The 18,686-nt window shown below is 38.6% G+C and overlaps 1 protein-coding gene across 5 annotated transcripts in view; it reads left to right on the forward strand.

The window, feature by feature from the left end:
* The window catches only part of LOC134527290 (DENN domain-containing protein Crag), a 771,918-nt gene that overhangs the window by 230,899 nt on the left and 522,333 nt on the right, over nt 1–18,686 (forward strand). For all 5 annotated transcript variants that reach the window (XM_063359835.1, XM_063359836.1, XM_063359843.1 and 2 more), the window contains one exon: nt 8,370–8,495. In XM_063359835.1, the coding sequence (XP_063215905.1) occupies nt 8,370–8,495 (126 nt within the window). The remainder of the gene's footprint in view (nt 1–8,369; nt 8,496–18,686) is intronic.

Here is an 18,686-nt window from a genome sequence, read left to right on the forward strand (position 1 = left end):
ACATTAAGGGGGATTAGGCCTTTCCATCTTGAAGTTTCTCATCTTTTTTGCTATAAATATAATTTTGAACTTTTTATCCCAATTTTTGGGAGAACAAGCCATAAATCATATCCCCTAGACCTTCTATACTTTGTTGCAAACATGTATATACTAATAGGCTCTAGTCTGTTAGTGCTACGAGGCAATAACTTATTATTTCACACTGGAATACTCATACGACCAGTTCGCAAGTATTGGCTTCAACAATCAGCCAAAGCTAAGTGCTATGAAATGTCGAACCAAAATATTTAGCATGGAAGTTTTATTGTAAGCAGTATCAAAATATTTGAAATTGCAAGATGTTGAGGCCTAATTTCCCTTAAAATCTTCTTATGTTATGGGATAGGTATTCATCTGAAGAAGAAAAACAAACTGATAGTAATTGTATTTTTGAGTTCTTCTCATTTTAGTTGAAAATTCTAGTTAACTGCATTGCTGTAATTGAAATATCTAACTGGTTGTTTAAGTTTTGAACATTTCGTTAGGCTCTGTTAGGTTATCTATTTATAAAATAGGTCATACTGTTATAATCTGAATGAACCTGACATTGTCTGATATGACAGCACTCTTCTAACCTCCTTCCCTTTCCTGGCATTCAAATTTCCCGCAGACGTCATGTGCATGTGAGGGTGCCACGAACTACACCAAGAGGGAGCGGTCGATTCAGTGCCTCATACCCTAATTTAGATTTAATTATTATAACTGTAATTTTCTTTTAATAATACCTAGTGTTTTTTGTGCGAGTTTTCAGGTAATAGATTTTTTATTTCTGTTATGTACTGTCAACTCGGTTGGTAAGGCTGAGAGTGTTGTGTTGTCTATGGTTCGTTAGTCAGCAGCTGGCATCATGGCTGATAGCTCGTTAGATAACCTGTGTAACCAATGTATCGTGTAATGCAGACACAGTGCGTGTAAAAGGTACATAAAAATTTCATTGTTTCCTTTTTGCGTAAATATTAACTGGCCACTATAGACTCAGACTTGCCGAAGGCCTTTCATTAATAATAACTTTTATTGAAGTTATTTTTAAATTAATAATAACATGTTGGCTGTTCATGGATCACCAGAGTTAAATGTAAAAGGGTGTTTGTTTACTTATGTTTTTTATCAAATATACCTCGGCGTAATTTGATTTGAAATAATGGTACCATCCGTTTCGGCGTGCAGCGCCAAGGCCCCCCCAAAGACACTTCTCATCATCGCCCGAAGTGGGAAGCTCTGCACACCGAGGTCTCAATCTACTGATCCGGTAATTCTGTGTGATCATAAATTAATTTAAATCGCTTTCATTATCCTCTGAGCCTACCTCAGTAGCCAACTATTTAATTGATTGCATTGTGATCTTATTACGGAGTTTTAACATTACCATGGACGTAGCTTCCAATCACGTGGTGGCCGGACCTCACTTAAACCTATCGAGCCGCAAGGCTTATTAACCGCTCTACTTTTCCTTTAATAATAAACATAATGTGTCGCTGTATTATGTAATTTTCTAATTAATTATGGAGCCGCCAAACTTGTGTCGTTTCCATCTACCCACGTGTGTACCAAGTACTTCAGGTTGGCATGTGGGATGCCATAAGGGCCCACTGCATATAAACATAGTATGCCCGATGCTGAGAGCGGGATCAGGTCCAGTATTCTGTAGGCAATGCACGGGGGAAATTGAGTCATTTCCCCACATGGGTGACATCATGCCCAGAGTTCGAGTCTCACCCTGGTCCATGCCCCCTAGACACAGCAATATCAAACCATTGGTTAGGTTAGCCTAGTTACAATTTTAGTATGGTAAATTGTTTGTTGGGTTAGCAACATTTAAAATACTTATTTATGGTTTTCAAGAAAAATAATAGCCTACTCAAAAACAACCATTGTCAGAATTATGATTTTTTTTAGATGACTAACTTCTCTATGAGGGAAAATGTGAACAATAATCCTACAGATTACTTACTGTACCATTTTTTGCTATTTTGTCATCCAAATCGACTCCCAAACCAATTAAATACTAACAAAAATTGAGAAACGTGTTTTGGGGGAATTCAGTTTTACCGTATGTTAGAAACTTTGCTATTTAGACACTACCAATCCATGGCACACACTAATTTATTTTGTGGCACATTACATCATTAAAGCTTTAAACACCGCACAAAAACATTGTTACAAACGTCATGACGAAAATCTTATACAAAAAAAGGCAGACATGAAACGTTATTAGGTTAAAGGCATCTGAAAATGTACGAAACGTAAACATTCCACGAGTGGTTGCGATGGGACGTGTTTTACTTTCTTCTTTTTTTACGTTAGCGGTTGCATTGCGTTCGGTGAAGTTACTACCATCCAAATAATAAATTATAACATCAATGTGTACACTATTCACAAATTATTAAACCCGTATTATAAAAAAAAAACTAGTTACATAACCTACCACGCGGACATTTGAACGACTGTTTGCAACGATCGCATTGTGCGGAGCAATCGCCAACGTCTGTGAAATAATTCCATATTGCTCTACGTTTCTTTCTTTTTGACGGTACTTCTTTCGCTTGTAATGAACCGTCTGCACCTTTATCCATTTTTAATTTCGTTAGATAAAATTATGAAAACCCACGGTAGTCGACAAATGCAGCAATTTAGTTGTGTTTACTTACACAACACTTTAGATTAATCAATAGTGACGTCACGTTCGAGCGAGAGGTCGATCTTCCTAAGTTAACAGAAAATAAATTGCACGTGACATCACAACTTGAATGATATGACGAAGCTTCGTTTAATGCGAATACTTCATATCGTTTCGAAGTGTTATAGAATATTAAAAAAACTTCGAATTCGATTGTACTATCGAAGCTTCGCACATGCCTATAAACACCTGTCAAGATAGAATCATTAATTGTGTTAGAATGCCAGTTCACAGCACATTTACAGTGGTGAGAAAGAGATAGAACCGTCAACACTGCCACATGGCCTCATACATGCACAAACATGTATACACTCACTCTGTCGCTCTCTGGCTGGTTTACTTGTAGATTTTCCCCTCGCTATGGCAGTGCAGCGCAACAGCTGGTGCAAACTGTGCGGGCGGCAAACAAAGCATAACTGCACTGTTCACGAAGCTTTACTGCAGAGATATTTGAAACAAATTATTCTTACTGTGGACACAAACTTTATGAACGATCTAACAATTCTTATTATTATTTACAGTTTTCATATTTTCGCAAAATGGCAAAATCTTATATAAAATGTGATAAAATTAATTGCATCCGCTCTACTAATAACAACATCAAGAACAATCCAAAGAAATTCTGGAAAGATGTTAAATTAATGAAAGATGGTTACTATGAACAATATTCTTTAAAAATCAATGATATTTGTGATGATCCAACTGTTTTATCTAATGTTTTTGCACAATATTTTTCCAGTGTCTACAAGACTTCAACCAATAATGTGACGTCTTCAAACATGTCCTCGGATTCTATTCCTATGTGCTACATTTCTGAATCCCTTATTCTATGGGGCATCAAGGTTCTCAAATCTTCCAAATTCACCGGCCCAGATGGCATCCCTAATTTTATCTTAAAAGGCTGTTCCTACTTATTAGTTCCTCTTCTTTATCATATCTTTAAACACCAGTTTGCATTCTCAAGTTTTCCCTGACAAATGGAAAATAGCAAAGGTCTTTCAGATGCACAAACATGGCTCTAAATTGATTGTGTCAAACTATAGACCAATATCTTCACTTAATGGCTTCGCAAAAATATTTGAAAAAATTATACACAAAGTTTTAAATTTTCAATTTCAAAATAAATTATCAGCCAGTCAGCATGGTTTCAGATCTGGAATGTCCACCACTACTAACCTAATTACTTTTCTTAACCCAATCCATAATGTAGTTACTAACAGAGGTCATGCAGATGCCTGTTATTTTGATCTTGCCAAAGCATTTGATACCGTAAACCATTCACTACTTTTAAAAAAACTATCAGACTTTGGTTTTAGTACTAAATACTTGAACTGGTTTTCTAGCTATCTCAATAATAGATATTTTTTTGTATCTGTCAATAATCATAAATCCTCTTTACACCATGCTAGTTCTGGAGTACCACAAGGTGCCACTCTCTCACCTCACCTCTCCTCTTCAATATATTTATAAATGGCATTACCATGGTCCTTAATTACTCAACTGGTGTACTCTTTGCCGACGATCTGAAAATCTCTAAAATAATATCTACAGTCAATGATTGCGCTCTTCTACAAAGGGACATTAATGAAATCAATAATTGGTGTCTTCTAAACTTGGTCAATCTAAACGATAATAAAACCATACATTCTGAATAATAACTAAATCTCAAAAACTTTCATTATAAAAGACCTTGGTGTCTTTCTAGATTCAAAATTGTTTTTTCATAAACAAATTGACTACTTAAATTCCATTTCAAGAAGAACATTTGCTATTATAAAATATATCACTCATTATGCTACCAATTCCGATTAAATTCTTTCTTTTTACTTGACATTAATTCGATCTAAATTAGAATACTGTTCAACTATCTGGAATGACATTGGGCCGACTGATATTGAGAAACTATAAAATTTACAAAGCAAATTGTCTCAACTAATAGTTCATAGAGGTTTTCGGCATCCCAATCTTATTCCTCTAGCAGACCATAGTGCCTATTTGGACTATCTATTTGTTCATAATATTTATAACTATAAAATTAAATGTAGCTATTTTCTTGAGAACACCAGATTCCATTCTCGCCTCTTTTCTAGTTTATGTATTATTTAGAACAAGAATGATCTTATTTATAGACACGTTACAAACTATAACAGACACAACACCAAGTGAAATTAATTGTGAGCAGAGCTATGTTTTGCTTATCTGTCTGTAATTTGGTATTTTTTGTATTTTGTTCTTATTGTCTCATTCAGAATGTGAGTTTTAACATCCTTGTTTATGTGTTTGTACTCGTCTGTCTTTCGTTGTGTTGTGGCGCCTTCATGTGTGCGGTGCTAGCGGTTTATGTCGCATCTACTTGCGAGTGGTGGTTACCCGCACGGATTGTTCTCCTTGCGGGCGGAACCCCCCTTGTGTAGTGCAGACTGCTTGCGGTGCCTTGACACGGGCAAGGACTGCTTTCTTTGTGTATTTGTGTTTGTGTATGTTCGTGCCCACCTCAAAAGTTGCAAAACTGTTGGTGGGCATGCCACAAATTTAATAAATAAATAAATAATCAATAAAATAAAAACATACTAAAAACCAATATAGGCTAATTTTTCTAATCACATATGCAATCACACAGTTCAATTTAAAAATTGGTTTTAATTAGGGATGGGATTAATCCACATTTTGGTCGAATCCGAATCCTTGTTCAAATCCTCAGTGTTTGTCATCGAATCTCGAATCCCAGTCCCACACTAAACTTCACCACATGTTATTAAAAAAAAATCACACATTTATTTAAAAAAATTACATAGGCCTATGTATTAAAAAAATCACATGTGTATTTATAAAATAAGTGCATTGTGTATACACCTGATATAAAATAGAGACAAATAACCTCAAAAACCACACACGTAAGTTTGCATCTGTCTAATTCCCTGTTAAATTAATCCTTCCTATGTTTTCAATAAAATACGTTTGTATAACAGACACCATTTAAAAAAAAGTTATGTTTTTTCTGCAATGTTATATTATTGAAGGTTGGAAATGATCGAGTAGTTATGCTAATTGACAAAATGCAGCGTAGTTTATCTTATGTTTGTGCTATTTCCGTTACCTTAATAATAAAGTTTAGGTATACAATTTTCAATTCTTACCGTATTTACTTGTGTATAGCGCGCCCTCGTGTGTAGCGCGCACCAAGATTTTTGCAACAAATTCCAAAGAAAAAAAATTATAATTTTTTTTCCCATAAATAAATTTTACTAACATTTTGTGGTACCTGTTAAGTAATTACTTATGAAACAAATGATTATTTACATTGATGTGTGGTGATGTGTCAGGAAAATACTTAAATTAAATACTCTTCCACCTGAAATCGAAACTTTTGTGGTATACTGTACCATCTGAAACGACAGAGCAAGCTAATCTCTGCTGTGTAGATGGAAGATAATGAAGCGCTGTATCGTCACAACTGGTACGAGGACGGGAGGGAGGGAGGGATGGAGGCAGGCAGGAACGGGACTATGACCATCAAGTAACCTTGACAGTTGACAGGACTAAACACCACCACTCCCATCACGCTACGTTGCTAAGCTGGCGCGGAGGACTAGATGATTCACAGGTAGCTGCTGGGATGAGGAAGTGAAGGAAGTGGGCGGGGTACTGGTGACAACATGCTCTCTCTCTCTCGCTGGAGGCGACAAGTGGCGAAGTGGCATTTCTCCACCTGGCACTGTTACTAGTTGCTGCGCTGGCTTTCTGTAGAGGGGGAGGTCTAAAAATAAACAAGAGAGACCATGATGTGCGAGCTTGCTCGCGCAAGTGTGTGTGTGTGTGTGAGCAGAGTGATTTACAGCAGAGGGGGAGGGCCATACTTAAAGGGAATGGAGAAAGAGATAGAGAGAGAAAATGAAGAGAGTGATGGAAGACTGAGCGTTGAGAAACGCACTCTCCTGCAATCTTTCCCTTAAAATTACACCCATCACCCGGCAGTTAACGCCTCCCCGCCTCACCTTTTTTTCCCCGTGTATAGCGTGCATCCTTGATTTTTTTTTTCTTTACTTGAGGGAAAAAAGGGCTCGCTATACACGAGTATATACGGTAAAACTCTTAAAAACCCACCTCGAATCCCACGAATCCTCAAATCCATAGGATTCGGTATATTCGACGAATCCAAGATTCGAAAATCCCATCTCTAGTTTTAACCTAAAGTATAAAAACTTGCATGCGGGTCACAGTACATTTTTTTAAAATTAAAAATCTTCATAAAATATTTACCCATACATAGGTAAATATGGTAATGCTGCAGTTTCTGACTACTGGAGGTTGCTAACAATTGCTAATTTTTCTCTGAAGAAATTCTTTTCCATTATATCACATATGTTTTAATTTCGTTACTTCTCAGTGTAACTAATCCGCCATTTCTTTCACTGTGTTGAGTTGTAAATTATTATTTTGTATTATGGAAGTGGAACATTCCACAGTAGTGTTAACTGCATATATTCTTCAATATAAGCATCTTTTCTTTGGAGCATCCATGTTGCCTCTACATGTCACCTGTTCCCAACCAGGTTGGGAGCTCAGGGACAGTTAGTCACAGGATTCTTGGACATTGTCACTTGCGTCATGTGACATTTGTTGAACTTGTGTAAGCACTCCGGGCTCGGCAACAATTTCACATTCTCATATTCCCAAAATTTTGCCTAAGTGTAAACGCACCTTTACGCCATCATGCCAGTGAGCAGCAGCTCTGTGGGAAGGTCAGTGGCCTTCAGAGCAAGTTAACCTGTTGCCTACTGGATGCTGGTGGCAGATTATGTTAAATTATTCAAGTTTTGTGGTCGGTTGACATGCTCTTTGTAAACAATAAAGGCAGAAATTATGTTTACTGGTTGAAAAATCTTTCTTGTTAATAGAAAAAATAATGTGTAGGTTTCTTTAATCTTATAAGATATTGAAACAGAGCTTCTGATCTGTCTATGTTTTGTTTTCTCAGAAATGTTGTTAGTGCCTACACAGTAAGGAAATGTAATGCCCAAGGTCTTTAATGTCAACAATGTGTTTTTATTTTATGTTGTTTATTTTAATAATGTATTTCTTACATTTATGTTAATGTACTGTAAATGAATATTAGTGGGAGTAGTGTCTGGATTTAAATGGTATCAACAAATACACTTTAGTAGTTGGAAAACTAATCATTTTGGTCAACATACTCTCTTATGGGAAAAAACTTATTTACATAATTAGCGCTGTTTTAATTAGGATGTTGGTTCAAGGGTAGGTAAATCATAAAAAAATTCAATATTATTTAATATTATTTCTGTAATGATTTCAGTTCACTATTATTTCACTGTTTCAGAAAGAAATATAAGAAAAAGCTAATTATCAATGAGAAAATGGCTTCTGTGTTCATTTGTTCAGTAATTGGAAAGGAAATACACATGTGAGAGGTGCTTAAGTTTGTACTTGAAACTGGGGCTTTTAACTCATGTACATTGGCAGACTACATATGCATAAAATACCAGTGTTTTAGATGAACGTATGTATGTACATTACATGTAGGTTGTTATTAGTTCATCTTTGATCTGTAGGCATGAGTGTATGGTTAGTAATTATTTAACTGATAACACAGTTAGCAGTGTCCACAGTGTATTGTGGGGCTTTGTTGCAGGTATATATCGCACTTCCTGGAGTGCGTGCCCTTCCCATCTGCACAGCGTCCTCAGATCCTGGTCCAGCTCTCAGCCACAGCACACATTATTCTCACCCAGCCTGAAGATCTTCCTCTTCCCAGAAGGTATCTTACCTCTTCATCTACAAGTAATTTCACTAAGTTTCAGTATGAGCTAATACTGCTACCAGCTGTCTTGTGTGGATGATTGGAAAATGTTTTTGTCAATTTCTCACTGCTTTCCACTTAATGCTGGGTTCAAACAAAATTCTATATGCATTCACAATTTTAGAAATTGAATATTTATTTCAACATTTATGTAAGGTATTGTACAATTGTAGTACAGTAAACTCTCGCAAATCCGTGGGTGTCGGGGATTTATGACCTTCGGATTTTTGAAAACTTCGGATTTTTGAAAAATTTTCATTAAAATACAAAAAAAATTCTAAAAGATAAGATGGTAGTCAATGAACATGTAATACTACCACAGGACGTCATAATAAACAAGACACTTGAGAAGTTAACAGAATGGTACGTAAGCAATACCAGTATAGTCCATTCATAGTAAATGAAGCACCCGAGAAATTTTTTTTCCTGAAAATTTACAGCCTGGCCTGATTAAATTTAACACACCCATTTGTTCAAGTTGGTAGTAAATTGTGTAAAAAGTAATTTAAAGTCATCTTAAATTAAATTAATGGCACCCGAAGTCGCACTTTGATGTGAAAGAGCTAGGCGTAGCAATGTGGCGTGCGCTGAAACGGGAAGCCCCTTGATAAGGGGAAGTGAATTTAGGAGGGGCGGGAGAGAGAAGCGATACGTAGCTGGCAAGAGACTCAAGGCCACTCCCTCACAGACACACGGCCAGTCCAGTTAAACTAAAGAGAAACGGGAGAAATTAAAAAAAAAAAATCATTAGTTAATTGTACACTAGAACCATCAAAAAATCTGAAATTTTGGCACAAAACAAAAATAATCGGGGAAAAAATGGTAAAACTCACAATAAAAGCTTATACAAAGCTATTATTTAACATGCAGCATATATTTTGTGTTGGTTTATAGTGCACTTACTAATGTTCGTATAAGAAGAGAAAAAAAATTGGACAGTCCGTTTAAAAACACGGCAGCAGTAGCTTGTGCGACGTAAGTGGGAGTGCGAGAATCTCGTCTAGACAGGCTGGCGGCTGCAAAGGCAGCGGATGCATGACGTCATACGGCTTACCTCTCCCTCCCAGACAACAAACCATCTCTCTCCCTCTCTCCAGCCCTCTAGCCATTTTCTGCGTGTGAAACTGTCAACATCCTTCCTCCCCTACTCCACACTGCATGCGACGAAAGCCAGGTTGTATAGTCCATTCCCGGTAAAATGAACATTTTTTTAAGGCCCCCCACGGCAGCCATTTACCGTTAATTTTTTGATACAATTTGTTTGTTAGTTACAGAACATTATTTCTGCTGGAAAATCTCTGAAACTTCAAAATTTCTTTAATGGAAAAATTTAGCAGGGCGGTTAGAGTATTTATTTTTACCGCAAATGAACTATACTCACCTTCCCTCCGGCCAGCATTCCCGGCGTGTGACGCATGACAACTACAGTCGTGTGCCGCGCACAGCTAGGAAACTTGTCACTGGCAACATGTTTCACACACTGACACACGGTGCCCAGAGCTTCAGGAAAACCTACGCGATTTCCAACCTACTCTAAATATCCGACTGGAGTCTGTTTACGAAAAGCATTTAAGAATTTGCTAATGCCCAACTGTTTTTTTATATCGGATTAAGAGGAGTTAAAATGGCTAAAAGGCATGGTTTTGAAGTTTTAGGTGTAAAAAACCGTTAAAAAATTTCTTGAAAGCACCAGAGGAAAAGGCATTACACCTTTATCTTTATTTTCCCGCCATATAATGTTACGGTCACCGCTCAAATTTCACAGTTATCTGACGGGAACGAGATGACTGCGCGCCAGTTCAGAGCCTTTTACCGCGCTATAAATATCAGTGAGCGTCGCTCTTATCATCCACTGAGAATAGTGATACATACATCTAAACAGTAACGATCATGTCACTTCGGAAATACCCCGTATTTCTGAGAACTTCGGATTCTCGGGCCACGGACTGGCGAGAGTTTACTGTATAGGTTATTCTTGATTCAATACAGAATTTGAGGAGCTACAGTTGTGTCGTACCAAACCCTCTGCCTGCATATGATACCAGGATGCTTGGGAAAAAATCCACAGTTTCCAATTGTGCAACAAGTGTGCGGAGATAGCAATATATATCTTTGTTGTCGCATGTGAACTGGTGGTGTTCAGTAGGTATTACAAAGTGGAGTCGTGGTTGACTTGTCTGCTACATTAGTTGAAAAATAGTGCAGTCATAAAAAAAAAGTAGCAAAACATTGTGAACATCACAAGTCATCAAAAACTATCTTTGTCAGGCATTGTGTTGGTTAACGATAATGCTTGACCACACAGCACTATAGGCAACCAAGAATGTTGTAGCAGTTCCAATGGGATGTTTGATAATCTCCCAAACAGCCCAGATTGGGCACCGTGTGATCGCCAACTACAGTCACATAATGGTGGCTTGCGTCACGTCACTTTGACGGTGACAATGTACTTTGTGCTTCTGTTTGTGTGGCTTCATTTCCACACGCAAGTTTTTTGAAGAAAGTATTTCAAAACTTGCAAAACTTTGTGACAAGTTACTCATTGTGTATAGCATACATATGTCCAAAAGTAAAGTACAATTGTAGTTTCCAATTTTGTATTATACAATTTCTGTAACTACAAGTGTAATGTAGGGTGTAGTGATGCAGTGGTGCCAGCTTCTGGGAGCTGCTGATGACTCTGGGTGGGGACAACTGCCTCATTTTACTACTAGCACTTAAGAGAAGGTCGCATCTTGCATCATGCATGAATGGTGACAATATAAAAACAATAATAGAATCTAAATGACTTCACAGAATTCAATTGAGTTATTTTGGTTGGCTATATATTTTCATTACGGAGACCTGAATGTATAAAAATCATCTGTACAGTATATTGTTAAAAAATAATTGGAAACTGTTTTTCTTAAAATAAGGGCTTGAAACAAAAAAAAAATTGGTTGTCTGTAAAGTCTGTTTCTGGACGATGGTTTAACGTGACGTCATAACAAAACATTGTGTAAACAGTCACCCGTTTACAGGTTGATTTCATTATCTCATGTTTATTGTAAATTAATTATTATATTTAAATATGCATTTTTATTATAAGTTGTACCAGCAATCACACTAATAGGGATAGCTAAGGCCAGCCAGTATGTTTAGTCTTTGGAAATTGCAGCAGTTTAATAATTTATTGTCTTCATTTTATTGTTCTTTGGACGCCTATTCCTTTTTCTGCAAGCTTTACATGAGTTAAACACAGATTTAATTACTGTACATTGGATTTTACTACAACTGCTGAGTATTTCTTCCTGCTAGTTGCGAGCTCGCTGGTTGCTACAACAATCCTGGGAAGTTGAGGTGGAAAAGGAAGGAATGGGGAGGATTCTAAGACGCCATGTTCGAGAGAAGACGTTTCCCTTGCGATGTGTCGCCAGAAACTTGGTGCCCGCAAAGGAAACAAGAAGATTGTGTCAGCTACGATAGTTAGATACTACGGTGCTAACATAGTATTTAGATAGGAGAATTCTGAGTTCATCTACCTCAGAATACAGGGTATACGCCTTAACACGACATACGAGGCGTTTCGCGAGTGCTTCCAGCATCGTGACTCCTACAACTGATTCCTGTCATCTCGCGGTGAGAACTTTCCTTGTACCACGTTTTTCAGTACCATTTTGGTGTCGCCGATCCAGCCAACGAGTCGTAGCCTACGGCAGTCGTAGTGGATTAGAACTCTATTGCAGCGTCCCTTTCTACAAGTTCCTGCGACCATCCACCGCTCTACCCAGAAGTCCTGAATGGCCGAAGAACCTGCCCTACCACAAATTGAGCTAGTACCGGTAGTTGCAAACCTTGAGAATTCAGTAATGATGGTGTAATATCGAAACTGGACCCGAATCCATTCATGTCTGGCTATCAGTATTTGGTAGGTTATTTATAAGCTGGTACAACGTTAGAATAATCTGAACCTAATCTTGCTAGTCAACTTATTCAGATCAATAATTTTCAGTTCAAGTGTTGTACATATCTATGTGTTGAAATTTTAATATCAATTACATTAATAATTTGATATTGTTTTAATTATTAAATGTTATTAGTTTTGGTACTACAGTAGAACCCCGATTTTGCGAACACGGATTTAACGAAAACAGCGATTTAACGTAAAGGTTTTCAGGAACCATCAAAAAACACCAATTTATTAAAATAATAATATAGATTTCCAAAAAATGAAAGTAAATTGTAACGGAAACTTATTAAAAAAATACACTCTGTGGTGTCAGTAATAGAATGGAGGTACTATATATTAATATGTGCCTTTGCATCATCTGTCCAATCACGAAAAAATAAAAAAAAAAATTGTTCAAATTGCTTAGAAACTCCGGGCGCTGTAACTGAATTGCGTAGGTGCGTGCCATTGCGCGCGCCTGGACAGATAGACTGTCCGCGACACATGACGTCATGAAGGGTTTCTTTGTCCGCATCCCCCTCCCCCTTTCTTGTCCCTGGCTTGAAGATAACGTGGTGACGTTATCTTCCAATCACGCCCGCATAGTAACAGTGCTAGCCAATAATCACATGTTTCCAAATATTCCTTTTCCCATCCTCCAGGTTTCTTCAACTTGTGACCACGTCACACCAATACGCCATTATTATTCTCAGTAAGAGCTTTGTGCGGGTGTTTAGTATTTGGAATACATTTTTTATAAGTGCTGTTCGGACTTTGATGTTTTGGAGTAGATAATCACAGCGACAGACCGACAGGATGCGCTCCCGCCCTTGCCGTCAACGATGTTTATTTTGACAGCTCAAGCAATTATCTTTCTCACGTCCCTTCGCAGCGGGAAAAAAAAAAAAAAAAAAAAAAACGTTGGAATGCAGATGGAAAAGTAACTATGCATTAAAATAAATATATTTACGGCCCTGCTAAATTTTTCTATTCAATAAAATTCGAGGTATTAGTGATTTTTCAGCAGAAACTGCTGTGTGACTAATAAACAAATTGTATCATAATAACTTAAACTTATAAAGTATTTATTAACGGCGAAGGACAGTCGTATAAGCCCATAAAAATATTTATTTTACCGAGAATGGACTATACAACCTGGCTTTTGTCGCACGCGGTGTGGGAGGGGAGGAGGATGCTGACAGTTTCTCACGCAGAAGTTTATAATAAGGGAGGGAATGTGTTGAAATGTTAGTTGATAAAAAGGGGGGGGGGGGGGTTTACATGGTTTGTAGCTCTGGGAGGGATGAGCCTTGAAGAATTAGCAGGGGATGGGAGAGGTAAGCGTCACGTCATATGACGTCAAGCCACCGCTACCGCCAGCCTGGCCGGACGGTAGAAGCTACCACATTGGCTTTTAGTGTGTGCGGGCAGGTAAGATAACATGGCAGCTGAGACGGCTTTTCGTGCGATAGTGGAAACGCCGAGCTCAGCTAGACACTGCCGCGTGCATCGGCGGGATTCTACTGTACATGACTTTATTTACTGTTTTTGGATATCGGCTTTGTTACGTTTTTTTGACGATTCGTTTATGTTACTGGTATTAGAACTGGACAAAACTGGGACACGGGCGGTGGAGCTTTTATTTTTTTTTTCCGCTAAGCTCGCGTCTATTGGCTGGCTGCTGATGGAAGGTCACGAGTCTGGGCGGAGAGTTGAGTGAGTTATACAGCGCATGCGCAGCTCAGCGAACAGAGAGAGCCAGCCGGCGGCTACGCCACGCCGTAACAACAGCTGACTGAGATATTTTTTTGCCTAATTTTTCACGGTTTCTGAAAATCTGTACGTACGACTGAGGTGTTCGTACGAACCGGGGGCCGTACGAGCGAGATCAAACACGTTTAAGATGGAAAGTTGACAAAGTCTGAGATAGCACGGCAGCACAAGATATCGCCGTCGACCCTGTCTACGATATGGAAACGTAGGGACGCGATTATGAGTGCGGGGGTCATTGAAAATCGGTAAATCGGATTTAACGAAACATCGATTTAGAGTAAACATTTTCGGTAACCATAGCACTTCGTTAAATCGGGGTTCTACTGTAATCATACACGAGTACAGCTAACCACCATACTTTGACAGCCAGTTAACATACATTACCCTTAACACACACTACTCCGTAATAACCTCTGTAATTATTCAAATATAAGTAACTGTGACGTGTTAGCTGTGTCAGACGCAGTTGTAATAGTCATAGACAGGCACACGTACGCGTCACAATTGATGAAATTATTGGTCCAGAAGAAAATGAAATATCATATTCGGCCCGAGACTGAGCCGTAATAGGTTTTTGCAACCAAACCATTTAGGCATTAAAAATATTATATGCTTTGAGGAAGAAATTTTTTAAAATTTTTCTATCTTTTGTATGATAAAATAAACCTCTGCATATTTTTATGAATAAAATTGAATAATTTTTATTGAATTTTCATTATTTTGTATGGATGTAAAGAAGGAGTGAAATGAAATCTACATTTTAATTGATAAATTTACTTTTATTTGCATTCATTAATTCAAATATATTTATTACTTTTGTAGTGTCACGCGCGCCATATTTATTTTTACAAGTACAAAAATAAAAGTATTGCAGCGGCCGGGATTCGATCTGTCAACCTTTGAATTAGTAGTCAGCGATGCTAACCGCACGGCCACGAGGCCATCTTGGAAATAATTGTTTCAGATGTTATATATATATTTATAACAATTTTGTTTTGTGTTGTGGAAGTTTTAAAAATGTATTTAGTCCGCCAAGTTTATTTCTTATAGTGGTAGGTAGGAAATTAAGTGAATAGAGGTGGCACAATTACTAAGCCATTTTTGTGGGAGTTTCGGGTGTCAAGTGGACCCTGATGATGCAACACTTCAAAGGTTTGTGAGATGATTCCAGAAGGGAGGCTGAGGGCGGTATAAATACGGTGATACTAGCCTCCATGGTAGTGAAGCGAGGAGGGTGAGTAACCCTTTGGGAAGAGATAACTGGATGACAAGCGACGGGCTTCGTTTTGGGCGATTGGTGCATTGGGACTGTGGACTGAGTGAGTAGTACCAGGCAGTGTGTTAGGATAGGGGTGCGTGGTAAGAGATGGGCATTAGGGAGAGAAACTGTCAAGCCGAGCTTCAGTGGGGAGAATAAACTGTGGACTAAATGAAAGAGTAGTTAATTTATCGACAGGCATTTAAAGTTTTGAAATTGAGTTTATAGTGTAAATAATAGTTAATAAATAAAATTGTAGTTAATTAGGTGGGCTATCCTTTTTGAACCTGTTATCCCATGCATTTCATTTGGTGTCATAAGTAGGGATAGTCATAATTAATAAATTTGGTATTGAATTTTTAAATGAAAATAAAAAAAATAGTATTTAGGTTATCTGAAAATGAAATTATTATTAAGAACTGTAGTTAGTTAGTGTTAGTTTTGAGTAGAAGTTTATGCTAGGTCAAAGGGTGAAATTTAAGTTTAGTTAAAAGGACTTAAGTGACGGTTATGTTGTCAGTGCATGTTAATGAGGATGGTGGCCTACGAACTTAGGAACTTAATGGCTTTCTGGGCTGAAATGAAGAGTAGCCAAGATAAAGAGGAGATGAAACAAGATGAAATGAGGAATGGAATTAGGGGACTAAGGAGTCGCCAGGAAGAAATGAAGACTAGCCAATCAAGAAATAAAGAGTAGCTGGAATGAAATTAAGAGTGGCCAGGAAGACTTCAAGAATGAAACGAAGAATGAAATAAGAAACAACCATGGAGAAGTGAACAGTGCCATGAAGAGCAAAATGGACGAAATGAAAAAGAAGAAGATAATGTGAGAAATCAGCTGGAGGCTGTGCAAGAAGACATGCGAGGTGTACTAATGGTGTTTAATAAGAAGATTGACAAAACCAGCATTCAGTTTGAAGGTGAAGTGCAGAGTTTGGAGCAGCATCTTGCACAACAAGAACAGCAACTTGTCTGACAGGAGCAACAGCCAATTCATCTCGAAGAGGCAACCGAATGGTGTTTAGAAGCTCTAACCAAGGAGTCAGACAGATGATTAAAGAAGCTTCAGTGCTGCAGGCCGAAAGAGTGGTCTTTGGGAATGTCAAGGTGGAAGGGTCTACTAATGGTCATCCAAAATTCAAGCCACTCACTTTCGATGGCCAATCATCATGGGCAGTATACAGGTGACAGTTCTAGACAGCTTCGGAGGTGAATAGTTGTAGAGAGGAAGAGAAGGCTACAGCACTTGTCTTGGCCCTGCGAGGGCCCCTGCTCGAACTGCTTCAGACCATACTAGTTCAAAATCAGATGGACAATGCTGTTTTAGTAGAAGCTCTTGAACTGAGGTACGGTGACTGAAACATGGGTGAGGTTTACATGACTGCATTGAAGACAAGTCAGCAGCGATCCTTCGAGGCTGGCATCGAGAGTCTTGTGCACCTCACCTAACCAGAGGCTCCTTCAGAGATCCTACAGCAGCTAGCTATTAGCACATTTATAGATGGAGTCAGGGTTGCAGAGATCCAGCAAGCCCTTTGCCTGGCTCACCTCAAGAATTTCTGTAATGCTTTTGTTCATGCCCTGGAAATAGAAAGTGCCTACATTGCTTCAAGAAACATGAGTATCAGGGCAAGGCAAACCTTGATCAGGGCATTAAGAAAGCCATGAAATGGTTCAGAGTTTCGGAGGCCTTAAGGTCACCCATGGATCTTCACATTTCGAGAATGGAGGCATGTCCAGCATGACTGCCTTAATTGTGGAATCCCAAGGAAGACGGACAATGCTGTGACAACAAGATTGTGCAGGAAAAGTGTGTATCAGTTCGAAGAACAAGAGGTCGCCCACGATTCTTTGCATGCCAAGAACGGGGGCTTGTTCACCGCAACTGCCCGAATCGTGGGAGAAAACAGAAGAAAGAAAGACATTGATGTGATAAAAGGGTTAAGGAATAGGAAAATCTGAGTATTCAAAAAGCAGGAAGTTGAACATGGTGCTTTATCTGCTAGGGACTAGGTCATATTCACTGGAGGTGCTTGGAACGGGAACGTAACCAGAAGCACTGCCTGATGAAAAAAGAGATGCTATGGAAATATTTATTTAACTTTACACTGAATTGACCATTTCTATACATTCAGGTCTCTGTAATGAACATATTGAGCCAACAATACAAACCCCTTCAAATTCTGTCAAGTTGTTTGTATTCTATCATTGTTTTTATATTCTCATCATTCATTTACAATGTGACCTTTCCTATTCTCTTAAACCAGTAAATACAGTGTAATTTAATGTATGATGAAGTAGTGGTGCCAGCTTTCGGAAGCTGGTGATAAACCTGGAGCGGACAACTGTGCCACAGATTACTTATTTTTTTGGCACATTCAGAGTTTTTTTTTATAATCCAGTACATTTTAGAGATAACCAGAATTTGCTTTTTGGGATTCATAATTTAAAACTTTTATCATTGCTTTGTTGTGTTCCTTCCAGCTTTAAGTTTCCGCAGTTGGCTTGACCGCCACTTGTTTTTCAGCTCTGCGGCCGTGTGCCACTCAGGCCTTTATCCCATGCTAAGTTAGCTGCATTTCATATTTCCCCCGCTTGTTCAAACATACAGTCTCAGGTGCCCAGTGCAAGCGCTGTGTCATCAGACACACCTCCGTGCCTTCCGCTGGTGTGATTTGTCACTGGCATTGCATATTACGTCTCCATCCTGGCTGCACCACCAATATTGCTCTATGCCAGATTTTTTACCTCTACCTTTGCCCATTTTTTGCCTCTTCATCTTACTGTCGTAGCAGGAATTACCTCCTCCCCCCACCCTTTAATGTGCCCCTTGGACTGGGCCCTCTCCCACCTTTCTGCAGTGCTACGACACCTGTTGACCAATCTTAGTACTAGGGGGGGGGGGGGGGAAGTGTCTCTTTTCCCCTGACACTACCAGTACTTTTTGTATGTCGGCCAAAGTTGATGCTTAAGTGGTCCCACTACTATGCTTGCTTTCACATCCTATACACCATCTTGCGGCCGCTTTGGCAACTAATATCAGGCCCCTATGTCTCTATGTCGCGCTGCATGCGACATCTACCAATATACCTACAATCTTCGAGTCCCACCCTCTTCTGGGCTATAGGTCTAACTTAAACTATGCGAGCAACCAATCTCCTCCAGGCAAATTCTCGGTAACCTCATGGAA

This window comes from Bacillus rossius, chromosome 1, assembly GCF_032445375.1.
Source record: "Bacillus rossius redtenbacheri isolate Brsri chromosome 1, Brsri_v3, whole genome shotgun sequence".
NCBI lineage: Eukaryota > Metazoa > Arthropoda > Insecta > Phasmatodea > Bacillidae > Bacillus > Bacillus rossius.